The following is a 24,203-nucleotide window of genomic DNA, read 5'->3' as shown; positions in this document are numbered from 1 at the left end:
ATTCTTATTCAGCTGAAAAATACAGATTTACACCTTACATAGAATAGTACAGCACAGTACAGGTCCTTCGGCCCACAATATTGTGCTGACCCTCAAACCCCGCCTCCCATTATAAGCCCCCACCTTAAATTCCTCCATATACCTGTCTAGTAGTCTCTTAAACTTCACTAGTGTATCTGCCTCCACCACTGACTGAGGCAGTGCATTCCATGCACAAACCACTCTCTGAGTAAAAAAACCTTCCTCTAATATCCCCCTTGAACTTCCCACCCCTTACCTTAAAACCATGTCCTCTTGTATTGAGCAGTGGTACCCTGGGGAAGAGGCACTGGCTATTCACTCTATCTATTCCTCTTATTACCTTGTACACCTCTACCATGTCTCCTCTCATCCTCCTTCTCTCCAAAGAGTAAAGCCCTAGCTCCCTTAATCTCTGATCATAATGCATACTTTCTAAACCAGGCAGCATCCTGGTAAATCTCCTCTGTACCCTTTCCAATGCTTCCACATCCTTCCTATAGTGAGGTGACCAGAACTGGACACAGTACTCCAAGTGTGGCCTAACCAGAGTTTTTATAGAGCTGCATCATTACATCGCGACTCTTAAACTCTATCCCTCGACTTATGAAAGCCAACACCCCATAAGCTTTCTTAACTACCCTATCCACCTGTGAGGCAACTTTCGGGGATCTGTGGACATGTACCCCGAGATCCCTCTGCTCCTCCACACTACCAAGTATCCTGCCATTTACTTTGTACTCTGCCTTGGAGTTTCTCCCTCCAAAGTGTACCACCTCACACTTCCCCGGGTTGAACTCCATCTGCCACTTCTCAGCCTAGTCCTGCATCCTATCAATGTCTCTCTGCAATCTTTGACAATCCTCCACTATCTACAACACCACCAACCTTTGTGTCGTCTGCAAACTTGCCAACCCACCCTTCTACCCCCACATCCAGGTCGTTAATAAAAATCACGAAAAGTAGAGGTCCTAGAACAGATCCTTGTGGGACACCACTAGTCACAATCCTCCAATCTGAATGTACTCCCTCCACCACCACCCTCTGCCTTCTGCAGGCAAGCCAATTCTGAATCCACCTGGCCAAACTTCCCTGGTTCCTATGCCTTCTAACTTTCTGAATAAGCCTACCGTGTGGAACCTTGTCAAATGCCTTACTAAAATCCATATAGATCACATCCACTGCACTACCCTCATCTATATGCCTGGTCACCACCTCAAAGAACTCTATCAGGCTTGTTAGACAGGATCTGCCCTTCACAAAGCCACGCTGACTGTCCCTGATCAGACCATGATTCTCTAAATGCCTGTAGATCCTATCTCTAAGAATCTTTTCCAACAGCTTTCCCACCACAGATGTAAGGTTCACTGGTCTATAATTACCCGGACTATCCCTACTACCTTTTTTGAACAAAGGGACAACATTCGCCTCCCTCCAGTCCTCCGGTACCATTGCCATGGACAACGAGGATATAAAGATCCTAGCCAGAGGCTCAGCAATCTCTTCTCTTGCCTCGTGGAGCAGCCTGGGGAATATTCCGTCAGGCCCCGGGGACTTGTCTGTCCTAATGTATTTTAACAACTCCAACCCCTCCTCTCCCTTAATATCAACATGCTCCAGAACATCAACCTCACTCATATTGTCTTCACCATCATCAAGTTCCCTCTGATTGGTGAATACCGAAGAGAAGTATTCATTGATGACCTCGCTCACTTCCACAGCCTCCAGGCACATTTTCTCAGCTTTATCTCTAATCCCTCCTACCTTCACTCCTGTCATCCTTTTTTTTCTTCACATAATTGAAGAATGCCTTGGGGTTTTCCTTTACCCTACTCACCAAGGCCTTCTCATGCCCCCTTCTTGCTCTTCTCAGCCCCTTCTTAAGCTCCTTTCTTGCTTCCCTATATTCCTCAATGACCCATCTGATCCTTGCTTCCTAAACCTCATGTATGCTGCCTTCTTCCACCTGACTAGATTTTCCACCTCACTTGTCACCCATGGTTCCTTCACCCTACGTCCCTTCCTTGTCCCTTCGTCTTCCTCACCGGGACAAATTTATCCCCAACATTCCGCAAGAGATCTCTAAACATCGACCACATGTCCATAGTACATTTCCCTGCAAAAACATCATCCCAATTCACACCCGCAAGTTCGAGCCTTATAGCCTCATAATTTGCCTTTCCCCAATTAAAAATTTTCCTGTCCTCTCTGATTCTATCCTTTTCCATGATAATGCTAAAGGCCAGGGAGCAGTGGTCACTGTCCCCCAGATGCTCACCCACTGAGAGATCTGTGACCTGACCCGGTTCATTACCTAGTACTAGATCGAGTGTGGCATTCCCCCTGGTTGGCCTGTCCACATACTGTGACAGGAATCTGTCCTGGACACACTTAACAAATTCTGCCCCATCTAAACCCTTGGAACTAATCAGGTGCCAATCAATATTATGGAAGTTAATGTCACCCATGATAACAACCCTATTATTTTTGCATCTTTCCAAAATCTGCCTCCCAATCTGCTCCTCTGTATCTCTGCTGCTACCAGGGGGCCTATAGAATACCCCCAGTAGAGTAACTGCTCCCTTCCTGTTCCTGACTTCCACCCATATTGACTCAAAAGAGGACCCTGCTATATTATCTGTAACTATAATCGTATCCCTGACCAGTAATGCCACCCCTCCTCCCCTTTTTCTGCCCTCTCTATCCCTTTTAAAGCACCGAAATCCAGGAATATTGAGAATCAATTCCTGCCTTGGTGCCAGCCAAGTCTCTGTAATGGCCACTACATCATAATTCCATGTATGTATCCAAGCTCGCAGTTCATCACCTTTGTTCCTGATGTTTCTTGCATTGAGGTACACACATTTCAGCCCTTCTACCTTACTGTCTTTACACTGTTTATTCTGCTTCTCTTTCCTCAAATGCTCTCTGTATGTTAGATCTGGCTTTACTCCATGCACTTCTTTCACTGCTCTATCGCTCTGGGTCCCATCCCCCTCGCAAATTAGTTTAAACCCTCCCGAACCATGCTAGCAAACCTACCTGCAAGGATATTGCTCCCCCTACGATGAGGAGGCCCAAACCATGATTATCAGTGCATGTTATTGCTACTGTGCAGAACTTATAAGAGCCTCTCATGTTTATACATAAGATTTGATGTGCCCCCTGTTCTTAAGTGATTTTCTAATGGTCTTACATATTTAAACCTATTACAGCTTTTATGTTCAGCTTCATTTGTTTGAATTTCTGAACAAGGCGAATTGAATAGCTGCAGGGAATAATTAATTTGGAGCTAAGAAAATAATTAAACTGTTATGCCATAAATATTTCTTCCATTTCTTGCTCAGTAACACAATTTTAGATGGTATTATTGTATAGAAAATGAAATAATTATTGTTAATTAATTAGCAACTTGGATATTGATCCAACAAAAGCAGGTTCATGGTCACAAGATTATCAGTCATGAAATTCTGAAACTTCAAGCTACTTCATCCAAATATCCTAATCAAATTTTCCTTAACCTCTTACTTTTGTCCAAAATACATTTAAATTGCAATGGCGAAAACACCCATCAAGAATAGAACTTGTATGACACTCTATTGTACAAAATTGTTCTTGTTGTTTACAGAACATTTTAACTGGGATGATTACTTGAAAGAAAGTGGAGAAGTTCCAGCTCCCCCACATTGTTTTAGACAGGTATGTAACTACAGAAGCTGAATTGCACATGGTGATAGTCATTTAGGTTTTTGAAGTGAGGCCATTGTTCGTTTAATGACAGGATCAAACTGTTGAATAGAGTTGGCTCAGTTATATAACTTTTCTACATCTTCATTCAAGTGTTGTTAATGTTCCAACACAATATAAAGTTCATGGTTTAAAATGAAGATTTTACTTTTGTTCACATTGCTGCAATCACTCCCCCCCCAACACACAGACTCATTTGTTTTCCAAGTTGCATTGGTGAAGATTTGACATTACTTGTTTGTAGAGGTGTATTTATTTAGTTGATTGTTATTCAGCATTCACTGTTAGAATTAGTTTCAGTATTTGCTGTTAACCTTTCTCAATAATTGCCAACAGATACTGGCTCCTTTGCAGTGTTGTCATTTAATCCCAATGCACACAAGTATGTCAATTTATTGGTGATTGTTAACATATTCTTTAACTTAATGGGTTAAAATGTTTTCATCTGTAGGTGGAAAATGCACAGGTATTGTTTGATTTTGAGAGTATCTCAGGATATCAGATATGTTTTCTTTTCACTAATATGTACTTGTAATCTACATTCTGTGTATCTCTACTTCAAGAGAAAATTTTCTATTACCTAAATTTGGAAAATGTGGCTTTGGTTACCTTGGTTCAGTTTTGAGGGACTTGGACAGTTTTTATTGAGGTAGTTTCCATGGGTTTATTGTCCATACAGAAATCTAATGGTGGAGTGGAAGAAACTGTTCTAAGATATTGAGTGTGTGTTTTAAGGCTTCTGTACTTCTTCCTTGATGTTAGCAATGAGAAGAGGGCACGTCCTGAATCTTGGGAGTCTCTGAAGATGGATGCTGCCTTTTGAAGATGTCCTCGAAGCTAGGGAGGCTAGTGCCCATGATGGAGCTGGCTGCGTTTGCAATTTTCTGTAGCTTTTTCCTGATCCTGTACAGTGGCTCCTTCATACCAGATGGTGATGCAACCAGTTAGAATGCTCTGCTTAGTATATTTGCGGAAATATGCTAGAGTCTTTGACATGCTATATCTCCTCATACTCCTAAAATATAGCCATTGTCATGCCTTCTGTGTAATTGCATCAATGTGTTGCACCCAGGATAAATCTTCAGAGATGTTTACATCCAGGAATTTGAAACTGCTCAGTATTTGCACTGCTGACCCCTTGTGGTTGTTGCTGTGACACCACTCAATCACACCACTCAATCAGCTGATTTATCTCACTCCTGTATTGTATGCCCCCTTGTCATGATCTGAAATTCCGCCAACAATCGGCAAATTTATAGATGGAGTTTGAGCTGTGCTAGCCACGCAGTGGTGGATTCAGAGAGAGTAGAGCAGTGGGCTAATCACACATTCTTGAGGTCAGTGAGATAATGTTAATTCTATTCTGCACTGACTGTGGTCTCCTGATGAAGTCAAGGATACAGTTACAGAGCAAGATGCAGAGGTCCAAGTTGTGGCGGTTTTTGAGTAGTACTGAAGCTATGATGGTATTGAATACTGAGTTGCAATCAATCAACAACAGCCTGATGTGGGTGTTGCTGTTGTCCGGGTGATCCAAGGCCAAATGGAGAGCCAGTGAGATTACATCTGTAGACCTATCGTGGCAATAGGCAAATGGCAGCAGGTCCAGGTCCTTGCTTAGGCAGGAGCTGATTCTGGCCATGACCAAACTTTCAAAGCTCTTCTTGGGCACTGGTATAATTGTCACCCTTTTGAAGGAAGTCACAACCTCTGACTGCAGTTGTAAGAGACTAAAGATGTCCTTGAACACTTCTACCAGTTGATAGGCACAGCTTTTCTGTGCCCTACCAGGTTCACCATCAGGGCCAGTTGGTTTGCTCTTGAAAGATGATCTTTCAAGATGACCAGAAGCTGCAAGGGTTCACACAGGAGTAGTTTTATTCTCCCTTTCAAAACATTCATAACAGGCATTGGATTCAACTGGGAATGAAGCATCACAACCATTCTTGATGTTAGGTTTCGCCTTGTAGGAAGTCATGGCCTACAAATCTTGCCAGAGCCAATGTGCATCTGATTCTGTTTCTAACTTCAATCAGAATAGGTTTTTTTGCCTTCCATAGGTCATACCTGAACTACTTGTATAGTTCTAGATCACCAGTCTTGAAAACCACAGATATAGCCCTTAGCAGACTACAAATCATCCATGACTTTGGATTTAGGTTTGTCCAATATGTTCTCAAAGGCACACGCTCATCCACACAGGTCTTGATGAAGTTGGTGACAACTATGGTATATTCATTTAGATTTGAAGATGAATCCCTCAATATTGTCTGGTAATGCCCATTTGTACAAAGTACTGTCTAAATTACTCACCCTTCAACATTGGAGAAGTTTGCATGTAGACTCTTTGCAGTATTCTCAGGTAACATTAGAATAGGCCTAAGGGATCATACAGTCTCGAGGAAAGAGAGTCTTGAGACCTTGCACTCTCATGCAAGCATCCTGAAGTGGTTAGTTGCTTGACTGTATTTCGAGATAGAAAATTGTTTAAAATTTACATTGCCTTTTTATGAAAATATAGAAAAAAATTTTCACTGAAGACTTGTATTAACATTGATTCTTCACATCAGCCAAGAATTCCACCCAACAATGAGTTCAAAATTAACATGAAGCTTGAAGCTCAGGATCCAAGGAATGTTACTTCAATTTGTATAGCCACTGTGGTTGGAATAACGGGAGCAAGGCTGCGATTACGTCTTGATGGGAGTGACAACAAAAATGATTTTTGGCGATTAGTTGACTCATCCGATATACAACCTATTGGGACCTGTGAGAAGAACAGTGGAATGCTGCAGCCTCCACTCGGTAAGAAAATCTATGTTTACCTGTTTGAATTGATGGTGTACACTTCATCAGTATATAAATGTAAATACTATTCACTTCCTACATAATAAATTAGTTACTAAATGACAAGGTGTAAATAATTGCAACAAATTTAGAGAATAACAAATGTAAGAATCTGTTTTTGGGTGCTTGATTGATAATTATAGTTTGTGAAACGAAGTTATTCTCTTAAGTTATGTGTGTATCATTTGTCCCACAAAATCGTTCTGTAACTTTTTTTGAAAAAGAACATCCATAACTTTTTCATGTGGGCCCTTTCCCAAAGAACGCTGTCAAATATTTGGGATTGGACTAAGGAGAAATGCCTTCAGTAAAAGGATTACAATTCTTGCAGCTGAAGAGAATCTGATGATAGTTCATTTTTGAATATACACAAGCTCATTGATTTTGAGCTGGGAGGAATGAAGGAGAAAAGGTATGAAAGTGGATTTAATACCAGAAGATCAATCCACTATTTTATTCAATACCAAGCTAGGTGGAGTTGGGCTTGTAACTTTATGCTTACTCCTCCTCTTATGGTTTGGAGATTTAGTGGATAACATTTTATCAAATTAATAGTTTTGTTTGTTTTATTAAAAAGCAGGATATGTAAAAAAAGAAAGACCTGTCCTGTTAATGTCCTTACTTTTAATTAATTCTGTAGGAAATTTAAACTAAAAGGGAAAGGACATAATTTTCTCCCTTCAGTAGACCCAATGTACTCAATACAGTTAACTTTAAAAAATATACAGAACATTGCTGAAATACTCCTTTTAGAATTGAATCAATACAAGTTCCCGAAATTCCCCCTATGGCTTACTCAGTGATGAGGTGATTTTAAGATTACATCCAAATCCTGTTCTTGAATGTAATTAATAAATTTGGCATGCAAGTCATGTAATTGTGTTCAAAAACGTCTGGATATTGCCATTTTCAAATATTGTATATGTTGTATGGAATTTATGACCTTACAACCTTTTTAGCTAAATTTAACCTAATGAAAAAATCCTTTTATAAATCCAGTTGGTTTTCCACTCAAGCCAGTCAAAATTCTGAAACATAATGTATATTCACTCTGAGGTTATTTAACAACAATATCGTTGAATCATGATTTACCAGTGATAAGCATGAACTCTTGTGCAAGAATATGTTACATCACTGTTGCAAGTTTATTGAACAGTGATGTGGTTCTGTATATTACATCCTGGGGTTGAGATTGACCATAAAACATAGAAAATAGAGATTCTGATCTAAATTCCCCAGGATAATTTTCACCTGCTTCAATCTCTGATTCCGAATGTTAGTGTTTAGATATACAGTAGCCTCTAGATAATTGGACCACATTTTGGCCCAATTTAGCAGCTGCCCAAATTAACTGGTTTCGTGGAAGTTGTTAAGAAGGTATTTTTTTTTTGAAAAAAGGGCAAACTACTATTTAACTGAGTAACAAATTATGTATTTAAGTGAAATATAGAATAATTTAGAACGCTACCAATACTATTATAGTACCATAAAACTGTGTATTTGTTCCTAATGATTATCAATGAACTACATGCTGCCTTGTTCTTTTGAATGTACAGTGCCTATAAAAAGTATTTGCTCCTCTTGTAAGTTTTCAATTTTTATCATTTTACAATATTGAATCAGTGGATTTAATTTGGCTTTTATTGACACTGATCAACAGAAAAAGACTTCTTTCATGTCAAAGTGAAAACATGCCTCTACAAAGTGATCTAAATTAATTACAAATATAAAACACAAAATAATTGATTGTATAAGTATTCACCTCCTTTAATATGACACACCAAATCATCACTGGTGCAGCTAATTGGTTTTAGAAGTCACATAATTAATTAAATGGAGATCACTAGTGTACAGTCTAGATGTTTCAATTGATTGTAGTAAAAATACACCTGTATCTGGAAGGTCCAACTGCTAATGTATCAGTATCCTGGCAAAAACCACACCAATAAGACAAAAGAACATTCCATGCAACTCTGTGAAAAGGTTATTGAAAAGCACAAGTCAGGAGATGGATACAGGTTTCCCCCGCCATCTGAAGGTAGAGCGTTCCTATGAAATGGTTCGTAAGCCGAAATGTCGTAAAGCGAAGAAGCAATTATCATTTATTTATATGGGAAAATTTTGTGAGCGTTCGCAGACCCAAAAATAACCTACCAGATAACACATAAAACCTAAAATAACAGTAACACATAGTAAAAGCAGGAATGATATGATAAATACACAGCCTATATAAATTAGAAATACTTCTCTGCAACGATTGCCTGCACTGTTCCCATAGCGAAAATCTCACGCAAGCGCCGTCGGCAAAAACACGGTGCAAGCGCTCTTGGCAAAACACTCTCTCCAGTAACCTTTAGGCTTGAAGCTGCCAAATCATACCAAATAACACGTGAAAATACACAGCCGATATAAAGTAGAAATAATGTATGTACAGTGTAGTATCACTTACCGGAATTGGGACAGCGCCGAGCACACTGATGATGGTGTATTAGGCTGAGTCGTCGCAAATTGGGGTGGTGGGACACTGGGGTGTCATCTCATCGTTGTCTGTTTCCATTGTTGGCAGCTCATCTTCTCCTATGACTGCCTGCCTCGATGTCGAAGGTCGAGGTTCGTCATCTGCTGTGGCTGATGTGGAAGGCTTGCTTGACTGCTGAACCTCACACATTTTTCTATCATACAGTTCTTTGTAAGCACTCAAACCGTCCAGCAAATATGCCCTAAAGCTACGTATCCTTTCAAAATTAAAGTCGTACTATATCATTGCAGCGAAAATCTCACGCAGTTGCTTCATGTTCAGTTCCTGGATGACTTCACCTTTGGTCCGTGTGCTACTGTATTCGGTTTCGATTGTTATTCTTTCTTCTTCCAATTACATCAGCTCTTCATCTATTAGTTCTTGGTCATGGGATGCCAAAACCTCTTCAACATCATCTTCGTCAACTTCCACAAGCCAAACTCACTTTGTCCTTACTTCGTTCACCACGATCGAAACGCTTAATTATGTCTAGTTTTACGCTATGTGTAACACCCTTACGAGCTCTTTTAGGCTTTTCCGATACCATAGAACTCATCTTGGAAACGACTGCTCACAGGCACGTGTTTAAGCAATGCCGGCGAGAATGCCGTTCCGAATCCGGGGAGAGTGGCTGCTCGGGGCGCGTGCTGCCTTTTATCGCACGCTGCTTTTTCTCGTGTGCTGATTTTTTATCGCACGCTGCTTTTTTTTGTAACCGTGAAAACACCTTCTGAAAGCGAAAACAGGGTACTAATGTAGGTCTTTCATAATAGTGAGGTTTCGTAAAGCGAATGTTCGAAAAGCGGGGGACACCTGTACAAGAAAATTTCCAAATCACTGAATATCCCTTGGAATATAGTTAATCATCAAGAAATGGAAAGAATATGGCACAGCTGTAAATCTGCCTAGAGCAGGCTGTCTTCAAAAAATGAGTGACTGTGCAAGAAGGGGAATAGTGAGGGAGGCCACCAAGAGACCTGTGACCACTCTGGAGGAGTTGCAGGCTTCAGTGGCTGAGATGGGAGAAACTGCGCGTACAACAACTGTTGCCCACTTGCTTCACCTGTCGCAGCTTTATGGGAGAGTGGCAAAGAGAAGCCACTGTTGGGGGGAAAAAAACTCACATGAACTGTAAGGTAGGGTTTGCCAGAAGGCAAGTGGTGCCTCTGAAGTCAGCTGGAAGAAAGTTCAATGGTCTGATGCAACCAAAATTGAGCTTTTTGGCATAAGCTAAACACCGCACATCATCAAAAACACATCATCGCTACTGTGAAGCATGGTGGTGGCTACATCATGCTGTAGGGATGCTTCACTGTATCAGCCCCTGGAAGCATGTGAAGGTAGAAGGTAAAATGAATGCAGCAAAATGCAGGGAAAACCTGGCATAGTCTGCAAGAGAACTGTGGCTTGGGAGAAGATTTGTTTTCCAGCAAGACAATGAGCCCAGGCATAAAACCAAAGCTACACAGGAGTGGCTTAAAAATAACAAAGTTAATGTTCTGGAGTGGCCAAGGCAGAGTCCCCAATTCCATTGGTCTTGAAAAGGGCTGTTTATTCACAATCCCCATGCAATCTGACAGAGCTTGAGTAGTTTTGTAAAGAAGAATGGGGAAAGGTTGTAGTGTCCAGATGTGCAAAGCTGATAGAGACCCATCCACACAGACTCAAGGCTGTAATTGCTGCCAAAAGTGTGTCTATTAAATACTGACTTGAAGGGGTTGAATATTTGCAATCAATTATGTTGTGTTTTATATTTGTAATTAATTTAGATCACTTTGAAGAATATGTTTTCATGTTGACACGAAAGAGTCTTTTTCTGTTGATTCAATGTTTTTGAAAAAAAAGCCACATTAAATCCAAGAAAACATGAAAATTTCTGGGGGAAGGGGTGAATACTTTTTACAGGCATTGTAGATGAACAGATTCAGCGCAGACACCGAGTACAGATAATGGACTCCTTCGTTGTCTTCCTGCATGAAGTAGTGTTGGTAATCCAACAATAAATATCCTGTTATCCTGTACAGTCTTCCAGTTTTGTTTAGATGTGCCACCTTTGTTACATTCCTTGACTTCATATTTCCCACCAGTGACAAACTGTACTAATGACTGATGTTTGGTGGATGGCTTTTAATGTGGTCCAGTAGGGTAATTTTTTGGCTAGTGTCTAATCTTTTCATGACATCTTGACAAGGGTTTGAAAATTTTTAAAAGTTGAAATAAAAACAAAATTATCAAAATTCACTAATTTGAATTGGTGTCCATTGGCCAATGGATAACATAAGACAAGCGTATGCAATTGGCATTATTTAAAAACTGTTTTGCCTAAGCATGGTGCAGTGTCTAAAGGCCACACAAGCGCACGCGATTAAAGCTAGTTAGAATCTGTTCAGCAACAGCTTCCTGTCCCAATTAAGTGGCACAGTGTCCCAAATAAACAAAGGGAATCACAGCTATTTTCTTTATTTTAACAGTTGTCCTAAATAAATGGCTGTCTCAATTAACCAATGGCCCAATTAACTGGAATCTAGTGTATTTCTGTTTTTTACAGGAATGTTGTTTGCTATAATACCTCTGCTTTAACTTTCAAAGTGCTTCAAATAGAATGGACAATTTAAAGTAAAAATAGAAGGGAAAATAATAAGTAAAGTTGAGTGTATATACTTCAATGGGTGAGCACAGTTTAAGAAGATCAATGTATGGAGGATGGACTCCAGACAATATGATTTATGTAGGTTGGAATTCATTTAACATGTGATATTTGGAAATAGATATTTAACTATAGTTAGATCCAGGCATCACTGAAGAGTTATAAATGTAAGTTAAATTACAATGCATTCAAATTTCATACTGGAATTTATTCATCATGATATTGCTTTGTTTTGGAGCAAAGCCTGGAATGAAATTATCCTTGATCAATGTTCAAAGTAAATATATCATCGAAGTATATATGTCACCATATACAAGTATGAGATTCATTTTCTTATGGGCAATCACAGTAAGTACAAGAAACACAATAGAACTAATGAAAGACGACACCCAAGAGGAACAATAATAACCAGTATGCAAAAAAAATCAACCAGCTATGCAAAAAGAAAATTAAAAATATAATAAATAAGCAATAAATAGAGCAAACATGAGATAAATAGTCCTTGTTCCATGTGTCATATGAACAGTTCAATGAAGAGGCGAGTGAAATTGAGTGGAGTTATCCCCTCTGGTTCAAGTCCCTGATGGTTGAGGAGTAATAACTGTTCGTATACCACCTTCTTGATGGCAGCAGCAAGAAAAGAGCATGGCCTGGATGGTGGGGGTCTTGATGGTAGATGCTGTTTTCCTGTGACAGCAGTGATAGCTAGGATGATGGGCTAGGCTGTGTCAACATTGAAGGCTTTTCCGTACCAGGCCATGATGCAACCTGTCAATATATTTTCAACCTCGCATCTATAGAAATTTGTCAATATACTTTACATTGCACACAAGCTTTGAATGAGGGAACGTCGAAGGGGAGGCAGGCCTCTCATGGTCTGAGTCGACGTTCCCTCCGTTTGAGTGAAGTAAATGTAAATACTCTGCAGGTCAGGGCATATTTGCAGAAGAGATAAACAGTTATATGTTTTGGATAACTTTTTTTTGGTCAGAATTGCAAAAAGCTATATTACTTTGTGAAACACTAAACGTGTAGTGGAAGAGATCAAAAGAGAAGGACAAAATATAGTAAGGTAGAAAATGAGATTAAGTGTTAAAAGGTTTAATAGAAGGCAGCGTAAGATGTCAGTGGGCCTCATCCTCGTAATTGTTGGCTTACTATCTGAGTATTTGCAGATTATTCTGTTGGTTTTCTCCATAAACGGCTGGTGGTTTTGGTCATCCATAGCTTTGTCTTGCATAGGTATTGCATTTGTTATTCAATAAGTGATCGAGTGGCATATTGCAGTGGTCTGTGTCCACACAAATAGTGTATCTGCAAATAATGGCTGAGGCTGTTTTTGTTTCCTTTTATTTTTGAATGTGAGACACACTTTTGATCTTGGAAGATAGGGGGGGAAAGAAAGCAAATCATGCCCTGATCCCAACCAATCTTAGAGGCTTTCCTTTGTTTTCTTTTTGGAAAAGAATCAAGACAGTTTTGTGTAGTTGGATGGTAGGGTTACTTTTCCTGACAACCTCTTTGATTAGATGTTCTGCTTTAGTTTACTATTTTAGGAGGTAGATAAATTAATTGGTAACTGTAATGAAATACCTTTTTGGTTTAAACTTCAGCTTGATATTTACTCTCAAGTGATTTATTTAAAATTATTAGCAATTATGGTCAACCCTTAGACAATACACTTTAATTATGGTTGTATATTTTAAGCTGGTTCTCTTGAGGAAGAAATGGAACCCCCAGGAATGAGGCATAAACATGATATATGACCCATTCACATGTAACTTTTCAGTTTAAGTTAGTTAATTCTTCAAAGCACAATAATTATATTGGTGATGTTTATTAGACTTGAACCAGTTGCTTTAATGGTTTGACTATTGGCAGTTTAGTTTTGATATGGATGCATCTTGTAAAATCTTAACAAAACTCAGAATCAGCTAGACCCTCTGCATGAGCTGAATCTTTGAGGCACAAGTTTGTTAGTTGATGTTGCAATAGTTAGTCATGAGAAAACGTGTCATTCTCTTTCCCTTTCCTTTCCTTTCACTCTATTTTTTGCTAACAGATACACCAATCACCTGCTATTAGCTGTTAAAACTCTGTAAAATTATATTTCTAGATATTTTTAAGTTAAGCTAATGAAAAGAAAAGTTGCTATAGTTGTACTATTCTTTACTTTATCAAAGAACCAGTAAAACAACCTTAATTACTCTTGTACATGGGATCCATGAGTTTTCCACTGGATATTAGGGAACCCAGAGTAGCTTTGTTTTGTATCAGGCATCGTAGATTAGCTAGATCTTTTTTCTTCTATTTCTGATGTTCATTTCTCTGTGGTTTACAATCTCATCAGGAGTGGCTGTGAATAAAGGCTAACTGCTTTTCTATGAGAATATTATGTGGGAAAATTGAAAGGAGAAGGCCAACAGACAAGCTTTATAATTTTTTAGAATGCTGAAAACAGGGATCCATCTGTTTCAGGTTAGAAAGTTTCACATTTTTTCGTTTCATATAAATTGTAAAAGGACCAGGAACTTGGAATTTTTACCATGAAAACTATTTTGCTGTTGATGTTTTATTTATTTGCCATTTCAATATGAGAGCCTGTTACTTAAACAGTTATAAAGGTTAAGGAAAATTCTGGGAATCCACATATCAGAAGGTGTACAAAAGTCAATTTAGATTTTGGTCTGATCTTTATCAGAAGTTAAGCCAAAATCGATAACCTGCCTCTAACTTTCTTGAAAAGAGGTGGAGTACCTTTTTGAGAATTGGTGACCGTCTGCTAAGAAAAATTTTCTCATGTGCCATGGTAATGCGGAGCTGAGATGATCATTGGTTAACGAATTAGTAACAATAATTATGGAATTTTTTAAGGAACGAGGATGAGTCTTGTTGCTTACTTACATGTATTCATTGTTTGACTATTAATAAAATAAAAAGAGACAGATTGGAATAAGGACAACCATGAGATTCAGCAGAGATACCGGAAATCTTGCACAGCAAGCACAAAATGTTGGAGGAAATCAGCCTGTCAGGTAGCATGTATGGAATGGAGTAAGCAGTTGATGTTTTGGGTCAAGACCCTTCATTAAGTCCTGATGAAGGTTCTCAGTCCAAAAAAAGTTGACTACACCATTTCATAGATGCTGCCTGACTGGCTGAGTTTCTCCAGCATTTAGTGCATATTGCTCTTGAAATAAATGAAACATTTTAGAAAATCAGTTTCAAAATTTTTAATATTAATCTTGTTAAAGATAATTGAAAAAACATAATTTCCAAATATTATTATTGTATCTGTTTACTAACCAAGTACTGATAGGTGCACCAGGTCTGTGAGGTTTTTAAAACACATTATCCAACATCACGTGCTCTCACAACCACTGGCTGTTTCCTGTGCAAACATCTCACTGTTCTCAGGTTGTAAAATATCATGATTTATTTGGCAGTAAAGATAATCATTATCTTTTTATTTATGGATAGGGTTTAAAGAATTGAGGGTTGGCACTATGTGCTGCTTGCCAACAAAATTTTTGCACGTGCCATCTTGGGCGTGGGTGCCGTAGGATCACCACCCTTGTCTTGAACTTAAGCTAGTAGAATGTAAGTAAGACTATCAGGAGTAGGCTATTCATTCCTCTGAGGCAGCTGCACCATTCAATTAGATGAATCTTTTAATTCTGTTCTTTCCTGCATTAATCCCATATTCCTTAATAGCTTAAAAAATCTGTATTGAATGTGAATGATTCAGCTTCCATGGCCATAACAGGATTTACTGTCTTCTGGGTGCAAAGAATTCTTCCCTCCCCTCTTCCCTCCCCCCCCCCCCCCCCCGCACCCCATCCTGAATTGCAGATCCCTATTTTGAAACTGTGATTCCTTATTCTCCACCATCTCAGGCATGGGATGCATCAGATCCATATCTACCCTGCCAAGCCTGCTGAGAATTTTGTGTGTTTCAAGGAAGTAGCCTCTTATTTTTCTGCAATGGAGAATATAGACACAATCTGCTTTACCTGACCTTTCAGGAATCTATCTCGGGAACCTTCGCTGCTCTCAATCTATAATAAGTATATCCTTCAATGATGAATATTCCAGATGTTATCTTGCCTTTATGGAGCAAGATATCTCCACTCATAAGGTCATGTAGCATTTTATAGTCAAATCCTCTTACAATAAAGGGCATTGTACCATTTGTTTTCCTGATGGTTTGCATATTTTTAACATTTTCAATGCTTACATTTATTTTCAAAATAAGAGTTGACTTTGTCTCAAGCTTGTGAAAAGGCAGGCAAGTGTAGGTACCAACTTGTGACATAAAGGCCTTTGGCCATGAAGTTTTGAACTGTTTGGAGTTTTCTTTTTTTGATCTACATTTCTATTTCATTGTTTGTCCATGTTAAAAATTGGAGCTGTCTTCACAAAAAGATGTCGAACTGAATTTGTCTCTTAATTTAGTTCACTGTTCCCATCACCTTTGGCTGGGCTATTCATTTGAGATGTAAGGTATCTAAATGTATAACATAATTTTGATGCCTGCGAAGTGGTAATCTTAAGGATTTACTTATGAGCACCAGAAATGACATAAGCAGCTTTTAAAAAACTTCTTATAAATAAAAGACTGGCCACTTGCGATGGAAAATCTATTCCGTAACTTGGAATTGGCATTATTTTCCCCTATGATTTCAGTACTGTTTGAAACCTACCTCATGTTTGTTTTGCATGGGTGGACAGGATTCAGAATGAATGCTTCTTCGTGGCCGATGTTTCTGCTTAGAACATTAAATGGAGCAGAAATGGCCCCAGCATCTATATTTAAAAAGGTAAGAAATGTCCTTTTCAAATAATACACCAAGTGTTGTTACCATTTTATCTGATGCCTTATTTTCTGTTGAACTCTTATTGATGTGCATTGACCAACACTGCCCTCTTACCCCTTTAATTATAAAATTTAATATTTTATTGCTAGGCTGCAGTGTTCTGAAGATTCTGCTTCTCATGTGAAGGTGTCACCCATCCTTGTAAATAATACAAGGGTGTTTGCCATAGGGTGATGTTAGATTTGAAACTATTTGTGTTTGGCATAGGGTGAAAAGATTTGAATCTTCTTTCAAAATATAAACTAATAATTAAAAGGATATTGATTTAGGAAAATCCTTTAAATCATACTGAAGATTTTAAAAACTTGAATACATAAAAACGCTAGGCCCCACCTCCCCCTCGTACCCCGTCTGTTACTTATTTTTATGCACACATTCTTTCTCTCACTCTCCTTTTTCTCCCTCTGTCCCTCTGAATATACCTCTTGCCCATCCTCTGGGGCCCCCCCCCCTTGTCTTTCTTCCTGGACCTCCTGTCCCATGATCCTCTCGTATCCCCTTTTGCCAATCACCTGTCCAGCTCTTGGCTCCATCCCTCCCCCTCCTGTCTTCTCCTATCATTTTGGATCTCCCCCTCCCCCTCCAACTTTCAAATCCCTTACTCACTCTTCCTTCAGTTAGTCCTGACGAAGGGTCTCGGCCTGAAACGTTGACTGCACCTCTTCCTAGAGCTGCTGCCTGGCCTGCTGCGTTCACCAGCAACTTTGATGTGTGTTGCTTGAATTTCCAGCATCTGCAGAATTCCTGTTGTTTACATAAAACTGGGTTGACTTTTCAGTGCTCTATTAAGACAGCATTTCATTTTTCTAAACACCCTCTTAGATGGAACTTTAAATTTAGCAGAGTGAAATGGACATGAAATTCCTTTGTAAGGAGCAAGGAGGTCCCCTGGTGGCATGACTAAAATCCGTTTCTCAACGAGCATCACTAGCATAACAGATTATTTGGTTGCTATCCATTTGTGGCATCTTATTTCAAAGACTTCTCACATTTACTTCAGTATCAGTTACAGCATTTGAAAAGGAATGCATTTTTTGTGAAGAACTTCAGGACATAATGAAGCATTATTAAAAAGCAAGTATTGAGCTGTAGGAAATAGTACTAATGACTAGATGCTTTCAAAGATTTACAAGATGCTTTGTAGCAGTAATATACTTGGGTTGTATTTTCACTTGTGAATAAACTTACACTATAAACACAGGATCATTAGTCCAATTTAACTGATGGCAAGATGATATTTATACCTTGGAAGACAGCACATCCTGGAGTAAAGCATTTTTTTCAGTATAGGATGCTGGGAGTACTACTTTAAGTCTGAGGAATTCATTTTGTATATTGCTAAATATTTTCAACAAGGTTAATGCTTTACTACACAGAGCCCTAAAATTCATTAAATAATGTTTGATAACAGATCAAATGTCATTGGAAGCACGTTTATCCGGAAGACCAACCAAATCTCTGGCACAAATGATCAAATCAGTAGCTGAATTCAGGAATTGAAGTTGTGAGTTCAGAGGTAGTGATAAAATGTCACTTAATGGTAGCTGTTAATGCAAGCTGTTACTTGGCTATTCTCTTTTTGTAGTTTTTTTTTAATGGCAGCAATGGTTTTTGTCTCCTAAATGTAGTCCCTGCTGTACTGCTATTTGATTATACTGCCAATCCAGGCTAAGTTTAAGCTACAGTGCAAGACTTAAAATAAGTTTTCCATCCTAAATTATAATTTAAATTGATCTCTCCAGAAATTTTTCTCTTTCCTAAATTAATCAAGCCGTTAAACATATAAATTTGTGTGGTTCCTTTTTTGATCCACACCTTTTTTTTTGTTCTGAAAATGAACTGAAGAACTTAATATCTTCCTGACGAAGGGTCTTGGCCTGAAACGTCAACTGCACCTCTTCCTAGAGATGCTGCCTGGCCTGCTGCGTTCACCAGCAACTTTGATGTGTGTAACTTAATATCTTCATTTTCTTTGATTTAAATTTGATCCTAAATAAATTATACCAAGATACCTAACCAGATCAAGCTGCAGAGGGCAAAGTGTCAAATTTTAAGAACAGCCTAAAAAAAAAGGCTTTGAAAAGTGAAGAAGTTTAGGGAAGCTTGTCCAGAGTTTAGTCTTTGAGCAACTAAATGGCATAGGTGCCAGTGGTGGAATAACTATAGTCCTAAATCACAACAGACTAGAATTAGAATGTATCTGAAATTGTGGGGCTAGAGGAGCTTACTGAGTTTGGGAGCTATGGGTGGCGGGGGGGGGGGGGACTGAAAACATAATTAAAAAATAATGCTGGAACATTGCTTAACCTGACAAGTATAGTTAAGCAAAATTTAACATGAGATAGGTTGCAAGCAACAAAAATGTTTAGAACCTATCCCAAATTACCCTGCTTCATCATGATTAAACAAGGAGACTAACGTATGTAAATTGGAGTAGTTGTCTTGCAGTAACTCTGGCATGGATGAGGACTTCAACAATTGACAACTGAAATTGGGTTGAATTTGAATTATGTTATAGAATTGGAAGTAGTTGGTCGTAGTGATGTGATGCATATGTAGATGAAGTTCAACTTCAGTTAGGTATGACAAAATTTTGAATGATTTAGCTCATTTAAATGATTGCTAGGGATATGCATTTTATGTCAAAGATGATAGTGGCCCTTTAGTTGCAGGAAACTTGTGCTTATCTGTTACTGCAATTAAAATTAGTTGTCTGACATTTTAGAAGGAGTAAAGAAGTTGAAAAAGGCAGTGTTGCGATAGAGTTGGGTATGCTTACAAGGATTTTTTGTGGACAGGTATGGACTGTTATATTTATGAGTCTGTTGGACGAAAATTGCTCAATTAGTGAATCTGCTTTTGAACCTCAGTACTTTCTTGTTCCTCCTTTGCTTTTCATGTTCCTTTCAACAAAGGACACCATTTAAGTTTTAACCTTGTAACTGCAATCATACTTGATTGAAAAAGTTTAACTTTGCATTCAAGAAAACTGAAGAATGATGCCAAGCCTCTATTACTTACTTTTACACTTAAGTTAATGTTTAGTTAAAGTTGTAATATTCTTTATGAGTTTTAAATGAATGCGTACACTTAAAAATTATACTTCTCTTCTCTTGGAGGAACCTCCCAGTCCACAGCATAATCATTTCAAAGTTGGTATGAAACTGGAAGCTGTGGACCGGAAAAATCCTCATCTGATTTGTCCAGCAACTATCAGTGAAGTGAAAGGAGATGACATTTTTATAACATTTGATGGTTGGAGAGGTGCTTTCGACTACTGGTGCAAATATGACTCTCGTGATATTTTTCCAGTGGGATGGTGTGCTATGACAGGAGATAGTCTCCAGCCACCTGGCAATAGGGGTAAGTTTTAAACTGAATATTGTTTGTTTTAAAGTTTTGTGAGGAAGATACATTTTGGTATGTTTAACAAAGATTTGCTTAATTGTAGAATTATCAGTTGGTTACCTAGCCAATTTTCATACTTCAACCAAAATCTCACAAGATTATCCTTAATTCTTATTACAATGTCAAGTAAATTACCTGTCACCTTCTCTGACAATGACAGCAATGATTATAACTCAGTAGCAGATGTTGAAGCCATTAGATTTGCTGTAGAAATGCAAGTTATTTTTAGTTTAATTTAAACTTTTAATTTACTGTTACTTAGCTGTAGACAACCTTCTTGAAAATTTGAGATATGGGAGCCAGTAAAAAAATTTCCTGTATTTACTGGTTACTCTTAGTTTGCCTTGAAGAGTTGTTGATAAACTTTGAATGTTGTAATGAATTCTGATAAATAATCAGGAAAGTGTAAGATTTTTAACTATTGATGATCCAAAACTAGAAATTGATTTCCAAGTTGACGTGGTGTCATTCTTTGTTAAAAGTTTGAAATAATAACATCTTCAGATGATTTTATACTAATATCAATTCACAGACAGTTTCAGAGTAGATGGTGAAGCATGGAATTCAGAGATGGAGATTTGGGGAACTGTTGGGAGAAGTGTGTGAGTGATGGGCAGAGGATGAGGAAGGGGAAAGGGTGGGAGAGGAGAAAGACTAAGGGTGGTGGGGCCAGTTGGATCAGAAGGAGAGAGAAACAAAAATGGGGAGGGAAGGGTTTGAGGTTAACGGTTCTGTGTTAGATGGGAATTATTGTGATTTAAGAGCTAGGCTTAACTTGTACGGTGCATGTATTTGTTTATATGTTATATTAGCTAATTAAATCAATGACTGAGTTTTCAATAATTTCAGTTGCTCTATGGCTTAGATTGAAGATACCTTAAGACTTTTCCCATATGACAGTGTACATTAAATGAAATCTTAAATAAAATCAGATGGTTAGAATATTTGGATTGTGTTTCATTTTCCTTTATTAAAATCTAGCATTAAAAAATTTGAGGAATATCATTTGCTTTGTTTCAGAAATTTAATTGTCAGAGAATTATTAAATATTGTTGGCTTTGGAAATCCACAACTGTCGTTTAAAAAGGTTGAATAAATTGAAAGCTCTAGTTGATAATGTTTTAGTTGGGCTTTCATTTATTTCATAGAACTCAGGAGGATCAGACCATGCTTAGTTGAGTTGCATATTGAAATACTCAGGAGTCACAATAGTTGCACACAAGCACTTTGAATGTGAAAGGCAGGGAAGGCACAGCATTCAAATATCAGCCAATAAGACAGAGGCTCTTTGTTTTCATGGGAATCTAGTAACAACATGGGCACAGAGTGTGGAATGAGCAATTGAACTTACTGGCAGGCAGTAGGGTGACATTTTCTGAAAAGGACTGAACTATTGATCTGTCCTTCCAACAAAACAGTTTTTATGTTTTTATTTAACCCTGCCTATTGATCATATATATCAAGATGCCTAACAATAATATGTAATGCTCAGTGTTGTAGATTAAATTCTTTCTTTATTTGAGGTTGTTAAAACATTTATTTTGCTATGATATTGACTGATAAATCCTGGAATTTATAATTTGAGTTCAATCTTAATATTTTTAAATGTAGCTGATCTTTTGTTAAACATGGCAGATTGATAGTTCAATTTCAAATTCAAATTTTAAGTTTTGGTAAGATGCTTAGAAGTAGCTCTATGTGCAAGTTTAAACTTGAATAGAAGAAGTATTTAAATTAGTGTATGGATATGAATTCTTACATGCTGCAAATTACCTAGGGGATAGTTACATGCAAATTTCCAGCCCTGTAACTGTCAAATACGTTCCTTTAATGTGAAGACTTGAAAGTCTAATCTGTAAACTGCTGCACTTTTACAGCTTCCTCTTAATTTGTTTTAGGTAAATAAGTTATGATCATTTTGTTTAATATTCATGTGACCTTGTAAAATATGATCATTTGAAAAACAAGGTGAAAATTAATTATTGATGGATATTTGCCCATTATTTGACCATATCTAATTTCTATAGGATTTGCAATGGCATATTTGGGTTTTAATTCTTAGTTGCTATAATAAGTGTGTTCTATATGATAGAGTTGTGAAATGAATGTTGCCTGTTTCCCTATTTGGTAACATAATCAGAGATTTATGTAAATATCAAAACCTGTTTTACTGACTATAAGACTACCAATGCATGAGAATTTGATGCAAGTGTTTCTGGTTTTGATTTAGTATACATTTTAGAATGGCGACCGTTGTCTGCAAATGCAGATGACCAACTTGAGTTTCTGCCTTTTGTGAATCTGTGACCCATTTTAACCTTTTAGCCTTGTGCAAAATTAGGGGTGAAGATAGTGGGAGCAGGTGACTGATGAGCACTGTCTCTAGCCTGCACATGGTATACAGATTAGTTTAAAATTCATCACTTTTCTACCATCCCCCCACATCCCCAAACTAATGCAAATATCAAGCTTCAGTCAAGTATGGGCTTTGTGGATGGGTTGGTAGGCAAAAAAAGTACAGTCGACAGAGAAAATTTAGAAGGGAAATGAGGGACTTTTAGGCTCGTAGGAGTTGGTAGGATGCACCTAAATCAAACCACGGTAAATGTTACTGAAGCATATATATTTCTTATTTTACTTCTTTTAAATGAACAAAGCTACCTTTGTTATTGGTTGCCTGTGTAGCTTTTGTTTGATAAGAGTGCTTAAGTCCAAATGTGCAGTAAATGGTGTTGCAATACACTTATCACCGGTCCAGGCTCTCAAAAATTGATATATATTCTAATGCAGTTGGTGAATATTTTTTGTATTTTGTGCTATTAATTATAAATGCATGATGCAGTATAACTTTAATATCAAACATTTCCAGTCCTGAGCTTATTGTGATAGAATTTAACTTAATTAAAAATTTGAAAGATTAATTTGTTTCTTCGTAGATTTGATTTTTTTGTTTTGGAACAAGACCATACCATTTGCTAAAGTTTTAATTCATCTAACATTTTAGTAAAATTACTCATGTTCATTGTTAAAATTATTATTTATTAGAACAGTTGCTGATTGTGAGAAGGGTGAATTATTCTTTAAGGTGGATAGCAAAATAGTTTTCTTATTGTTGCTGTATTTTTAAGTAGATGTTTGAATGGACCAGTAATGGATGTGTTTGGTATATTGATTGTGAAATAATATTTCATATATCACTTAATACTCTATGGTCACCAGCTGCCTCATGTCAATTGCAAAATAATTGTATTTCTCAATTTAAACAATGATCAGAAAAAGACAGTGTATCATTAAATGAACAAACTGAAATACTACAAATTCAAATTTTGCACTACTTACCGAGGTCCTACTTGTGGACTAAAATAAATTGGCTCTGTGACATTGCTTAAAAATTCAACAAATTAATATATTTGCACACTTTGTTTTCTCCTCAGTATTCGTCAGTTTTCCATGCTGAGTTATTTAGAGGCAATTCATCTAGTTCATGAAGTTGTTCGGGTTAGACAATAAACGGTGTTGGGGAAAGTATAGTTAGATTAGATTAGATTATGAGGACACTCAGTCCTAGTTTATTGTCATTTAGAAATGCAAGCATTAGAAAATGATACATATTCCTCCGGTATGATATCACGGAAACACAAGCCAGACCAAGACTAAAACTGACAAAAACCACATAATTATAACATATAGTTACAACAGTGCAAAGCAATACCGTAATTTGATGAGAGCAGACCATGGGCATGGTAAAAAAAAAAAGTCTCAAAGTCCCGATTAGCCCCAACATCTCACGCAGACGGTGGAAGGAAGAAACTCTCCCTGCCTTGAGCTTCCAGTGCCACAAACTTGCCGATGCAGCATCCTGGAAGCACCCGACCACAGTCCGACTCTGACTCCGTCCGAAAACTTTGAGCCTCCGACCAACCCTCCAACACCGAGCACAATCTCTGCCGAGTGCTTCGACCCCAGCCCTGGCCGCCAAGCAACAGGCAAAGCCGAGGATTTGGGGCCTTCCCCTCTGGAGATTTCGGATCACACAGCAGCAGCGGCAGCGAAGCGGGCATTTCAGAAGTTTCACCAGGTGTTCCTCCGTGCTCTCACGTCTGCCTCCATCAAATCAGAATTGTGCACGGCCTCCTACTTG

The 24,203-nt window shown here is 38.0% G+C and overlaps 1 protein-coding gene across 4 annotated transcripts in view; it reads left to right on the top strand.

The window, feature by feature from the left end:
* scml2 (Scm polycomb group protein like 2) overlaps positions 1-24,203 on the top strand; it is a 140,550-nt gene that overhangs the window by 43,076 nt on the left and 73,271 nt on the right. For all 4 annotated transcript variants that reach the window (XM_072260718.1, XM_072260721.1, XM_072260722.1 and 1 more), the window contains 4 exons: positions 3,647-3,717; positions 6,336-6,570; positions 16,509-16,597; positions 19,774-20,017. In XM_072260718.1, coding sequence (XP_072116819.1) covers positions 3,647-3,717; positions 6,336-6,570; positions 16,509-16,597; positions 19,774-20,017 — 639 coding nt within the window. The remainder of the gene's footprint in view (positions 1-3,646; positions 3,718-6,335; positions 6,571-16,508; positions 16,598-19,773; positions 20,018-24,203) is intronic.

This window comes from Mobula birostris, chromosome 6, assembly GCF_030028105.1.
Source record: "Mobula birostris isolate sMobBir1 chromosome 6, sMobBir1.hap1, whole genome shotgun sequence".
Classification (NCBI taxonomy): Eukaryota; Metazoa; Chordata; class Chondrichthyes; order Myliobatiformes; family Myliobatidae; genus Mobula; species Mobula birostris.
Note: the sequence above shows the minus strand (reverse complement) of the source record. Positions and strands in the feature narration are given on the sequence as shown.